The sequence below is a fragment of the Pongo abelii genome, chromosome 5 (assembly GCF_028885655.2).
Source record: "Pongo abelii isolate AG06213 chromosome 5, NHGRI_mPonAbe1-v2.0_pri, whole genome shotgun sequence".
Classification (NCBI taxonomy): Eukaryota; Metazoa; Chordata; class Mammalia; order Primates; family Hominidae; genus Pongo; species Pongo abelii.
In genome coordinates, this window is record NC_071990.2 from 29,238,656 (window position 1) to 29,244,558 (window position 5,903).

The following is a 5,903-nucleotide window of genomic DNA, read 5'->3' on the forward strand; positions in this document are numbered from 1 at the left end:
TAATGAGATTGGTATGCTAGAATCATTTTCATTGACTTTATTGAAGGTAAAGACTTTTATCATTTCCATCAATTTCTCCCTCTTTGACAATGCAAACTCTGCTCCAGAAAATGTTTATGACTTGTTAATCACATTTAGGGATTCTATTTCTGAATAATTGCTAAAACGTTTTTGAATTGAATATTAACTAATCACAATGAAGATAAATTCATCTCATTTCAGTACCTCCATGCTGAGGAATTGAGTTACTTGACACACAAATATATTAGATGTCATGCAATTTCTTCCTACTGTTCTTTGGTTTCCTAAACAGAGTCACACTTGGTATCTTCAGAGAGACTATGGTCAATTTGACTTCAATGAGTGGATTCCTTCTTATGGGGTTTTCTGATGAGCGTAAGCTTCAGATTTTACATGCATTGCTGTTTCTGGTGACATACCTGCTGGCCTTGACAGGCAACCTCCTCATTATCACCATCATTACCTTGGACCGTCGTCTCCATTCCCCCATGTATTACTTTTTAAAGCACCTCTCTCTTCTGGACCTCTGCTTCATCTCTGTCACAGTCCCCCAGTCCATTGCAAATTCACTTATGGGCAACAGTTACATTTCTCTTGTTCAGTGCATTCTTCAGGTTTTCTTCTTCATAGCTCTGGCCTCATCAGAAGTCGCCATTCTCACAGTGATGTCTTATGACAGGTATGCAGCAATCTGTCAACCACTTCACTATGAGACTATTATGGATCCCCGTGCCTGTAGGCATGCAGTGATAGCTGTGTGGATTGCTGGGGGCCTCTCTGGGCTCATGCATGCTGCCATTAACTTCTCCATACCTCTCTGTGGGAAGAGAGTCATTCACCAATTCTTCTGTGATGTTCCTCAGATGCTGAAACTAGCCTGTTCTTATGAATTCATTAATGAGATTGCACTGGCTGCATTCACAACGTCTACAGCATTTATCTGTTTGATCTCCATTGTGCTCTCCTACATTCGCATCTTCTCTACAGTGCTGAGAATCCCATCAGCTAAGGGCCGGACCAAGGTCTTCTCCACCTGTCTACCACACCTATTTGTAGTCACCTTCTTTCTTTCAGCTGCAGGCTTTGAGTTTCTCAGACTGCCTTCTGATTCCTCATCGACTATGGACCTTGTATTCTCCGTATTCTATACTGTGATACCTCCAACACTCAATCCAGTCATCTATAGCTTACGGAATGATGCCATGAAGGCAGCACTGAGGAAGATGCTGTCAAAGGAAGAGCTTCCTCAGAGAAAGATGTGCTTAAAAGCCATGTTTAAACTCTAAAGAACCATACAAATGAAAGGCATTGTTATTATGTTTCAGATTGGAAGAGAGGTGAATCTTATTTCTTCCCAGACTGCTCTTCCAAGCTGTCTATTGTATATATTCCTCTCAAATATAATTCTTTAAAATTTAAGATATTGTGCTTCTAATAATATTAGCTTTCCTTCCTCCCTCCAATTCAAGTGTTATTTTAAGTCATCTTTGGGAAATTTTTCTGAAATGAAGGAGAAAGACAATTAGTTTGGAGTCTGGCCTATATAATTTAAAACTTGTTATTAACAAAGAAGGTTGGATATAGGTGAAGCTAACTGGGTTAATATGATGGTGCATATATGGTATTTCCAGTGGGCCTCCTAGTTTTCTATCCATATTAAGTATTCATATTAAGTTCTTTTACTATTATTACAGTGGTGATTTCAACAATTTATTCAGCCCCTAGTAAGTATCAATTGCTTTATATATATTTTTTTCTTTTGACTCAAGAAAACAACTCTTCTAGCTATGCCATATTGTCCCCATTTTGCCAATAGGAACAATAAATTTAGGAAGGATTAATTAATTTTCCTGAGATTTCGCAAATAAATAGTAGTTAAGCTGTGATTCAAATTAATATTTGTCTGACTCAAACAATAAGGTCATTTATGTTCCTTACTGATGGCAAATGCGTTATTACCCACATGTGAGTGTGTATGGTTATGTGTGTGTGTGTGATGTGTATAATCTATAAATATAAGCATATACTACTATAATCTATTAATAAAATTGTCATCACCCTTGTGCATCCCTATTACTGGAGGTATTTATATTAATTCCTTTACTTTTCTGATCTGTACAAGAGTTTGACAAATTGGTTTTACAGAGTTAGGCAGGGGATGCTCCCTAGTTCCATGAAACAGAATATAGATAAACTGCAAATGAAGAGATCCAACTTATGAATGTGTGAGATAAGGAGGCATAAATCTTGTGAATCTGAATATCTGATTCAATTTTGTGTAATGCTGCAGATTTCTTCAAGAAAGACTCATAATTTACAAGAGAACAAAACTGGACTAGTCCCCTCAGTTTTGAAGTAAATCAAAGTACATGTTTTAATGACAAAGGGAATGAGCAATTGCTCAGTAATGGGGAATGTTTTTATAGGACTTTTTTGAATTAATGATTATAATATCTACACATGTATATACCTTAGTGAGTTTTTTTTTCTTTAATCTTCCACATGAGATTTTGTTGTTTTTTTTTTTATATATATACTTTAAGTTCTGGGGTACATGTGCAGAATTTGCAGGTTTGTTACATGGGGTATACACGTGCCATGGTGGTTTGCTTCCTGACATTTACATTAGGTATTTCTCCTAATGTAAATACATTAGGTATTTACATTAGGTATTTCTCCTAATGCTATTCCTCCTCTACCCCCTCACCCCCAAACAGGCCCCAGTGTGTGATGTTCCCCTACCTGTGTCCATGTGTTCTCATTGTTCAGCTCCCATTTATGAGTGAGAACATGCAATGTTTGGTTTTCTGTTCTTGTGTTAGTTTGCTGAGAATGATGGTTTCCAGCTTCATCCATGTCCCTGCAAAGGACATGAAATCATCTTTTTTATGGCTGCATAGTATTCCATAGTATTCCATAGGTATATATGTGCCATCTTTTCTTTATCCAGTGTATTATTGAGGGCATTTGGGTTGGTTTCAAGTCTTTGTTATTGTGAACAGTGCCACAATAAACATATGTGTGCATGTGTCTTTATAGTAGAATGATTTATAATCCTCTGGGTATATACCCTGTAAAGGGATTGCTGGGTCAAATGGTATTTCTGGTTCTAGATCCTTGAGGAATCGCCACACTGTTTCCACAATGGTTGAACTAATTTACACTCCCACCAACAGTGTAAAAGTGTTCCTATTTCTCCACATCCTCTCTAGCATCTGTTGTTTCCTGCCTTTTTAATGATAGCCTTTCCAACTGACGTGAGATGGTATCTCATTATGGTTTTGATTCACATTTCTCTGATGACCAGTGATGATGAGCTTTTTTTCATATGTTTGTTGGCCACATAAATGTCTTCTTTTAAAAAGTGTCTGTCAGGCCGGGGTGTTGGCTCATGCCTGTAATCCCAGCATTTTAGGGGGACACAGCGGGCAGATCAAGAGGTCAGGAGATTGAGACCATCCTGGCTAACATAGTGAAACTCCATCTCAACTAAAAATACAAAAAATTAGCTGGACGTGGTGCCATGCACCTGTAATCCCAGCTACTCAGGAGGCTGAGGCAGGAGAATGGCTTGAACCTGGAGAATCCCAAAAGTGTCTGTTCACATTCTTTGCCTACATTTTGATGGGGTTGTTTGTTTTTTTCTTGTAAATTTGTTTAAATTCTTTGTAGATTCTGGATATTAGCTCTTTGTCAGATGGATAGATTACAAAAATTTTCTCCCATTCTGTAGGTTGCCTATTCACTCTGCTGATGGTTTCTTTTGCTGTGCAGAAGCTCTTTCGTTTAATTTGATCCCATTTGTCAATTTTGGCTTTTGTTGTCATTGCTTTTGATGTTTTAGTCATGAAGTCTCTGCCCATGCCTATATCCTGAATGGTATTGCCTAGGTTTTCTTTTTGGGTTTTTATGGTTTTAGGTCTTACATTTAAGTCTTTAATCCATCTTGAGTTAATTTTTGTATAAGGTGTAAGGAAAGAGTCCAGTTTCAGTTTTCTGCATATGGCTAGCTAGTTTTCTCAACAGCATTTATTAAATAGGGAATTATTTCCCCATTGCTTGTTTTTGTCAAGTTTGTCAAAGATCAGATGGTTGTAGATGTGTGGCATTATTTCTGAGGCCTCTGTTCTGTTCTATTGGTCTATATATCTGTTTTGGTACCAGTAACATGCTGTTTGGTTACTGTAGCCTTGTAGCATACTTTAAAGTCAGGTAGCATGATGCTTCCAGCTTTGTTCTTTTTGCTTAGGATTGTCTTGGTTATGTGGGCTCTTGTTTGGTTCCATATGAAATTTAAAGTAGTTTTTTCCTATTCTGTGAAGAAAGTCAATGGTAGCTTGATGGGGATAGCATTGAATCTATAAATTACTTTGGGCGTTATGGTCATTTTCATGATATTGATTCTTCCTACCCATGAGGATGGAATCTTTTTCCATTTGTTTGTGCCCTCTCTCCTTGAGCAGTGGTTTGTAGTTCTCCTTGAAGAGGTCCTTCACATGCCTTGTAAGTTGTATTCCTGGGTATTTTATTCTCTTTGTAGCAATTATGAATGGGAGTTCACTCATGATTTGGCTCTCTGTTTTTTTTATTATTGGTATATAGGAATGTTTGCGGTTTTTTCACATTTATTTTGTATCCTGAGACTTTGCTGAAATTGCTTATAAGCTTAAGGAGATTTTGGGCTGAGACGATGGGGTTTTCTAAGTATAGAATCATGTCATCTGCAAACAGAGACAATTTGAATTCCTCTCTTTCTATTCGAATACCTTTTATTTTTTTCTCTTGCCTGATTGCCCTGGCCAGAACTTCCAACACTATGTTGAATAAGAGTGGTGAGAGAGGACATCCTTGTCTTGTGACAGTTTTCTCAGGAAATGCTTCCAGCTTTTGCCCATTCAGTATGATATTGGCTGTGGATTTGTCATAGATAGCTTTTATTATTTTGAAATACATTCCATCAATATCTAGTTTATTGAGAGTTTTTAGCATGAAGTGTTGTTGAATTTTGTCGAAGGCCTTTTCTGCATCTATTGAGATAACCATGTGGTTTTTGTCATTGGTTCTGTTTATGTGCTAGATTCCATTTATTGATTTGCATATTTGAATCAGCTTTGCATCCCAGGGATGAAGCTGACTTGATCATGGTAGATGAGCTTTTTGATGTGCTGCTGGATTCAGTTTGCCAGTACTTTATTGAGGATTTTCACATCAATGTTCATCAGGGATATTGGCCTGAAATTTTCTTTTTTTGTTGTGTCTCTGCCAGGTTTTGGTATCAGGTTGATGCTGGCCTCATAAAATGAGTTATGGAGTATTCCCTCTTTTTCTATTGTTTGGAATATTTTCAGAAGGAATGGTACCAGCTCCTTTTTGTACTTGTGGTAGAATTCGGCTGTGAATCTGTCTGGTTCTGGGCTTTTCTTGGTTGGTAGGCTATTAATTACTGCCTCAATTTCAGAACTTGTTATTGGTCTATTCAGGCATTAGACTTCTTCCTGGTTTAGTCTTGGGAGGGTTTATGTGTCCAGGCATTTATCCATTTTTTCTAGATTTTCTAGTTTATTTGCATAGAGATGTTTATAGTATTCCCTGATGGTAGTTTCTATTTCTGTGGGATCAGCAGTGATATTCCATTTATCGTTTTTATAGTGTCTATTTGATTTCTCTCTCTTGTCTTCTTTATTAGTCTGGCTAGCAGTCTACTTTGTTAATTATTTCAAAAAAACCAGCTCCTGGATTCATTGATTTTTTGAATTTTTTTTGTGTCTCTATCTCCTTCATTTCTGCTCTGATCTTAGTTATTTCTTGTCTTCTGCTAGCTTTTGAATTTGTTTTCTCTTGCTTCTCTAGTTCTTTTAATTGCGATATTAGGGTGTCGATTT

The 5,903-nt window shown here is 37.1% G+C and overlaps 1 protein-coding gene across 1 annotated transcript; it reads left to right on the plus strand.

The window, feature by feature from the left end:
* The first annotated feature begins 341 nt into the window (after window positions 1-341).
* LOC100447554 (olfactory receptor 14J1) lies at window positions 342-1,307 on the plus strand. The gene has a single exon (XM_063725416.1). The coding sequence runs from the start codon at window positions 342-344 to the stop codon at window positions 1,305-1,307; it is 966 nt and encodes a 321-aa protein (XP_063581486.1).
* Window positions 1,308-5,903: the final 4,596 nt, after the last annotated feature.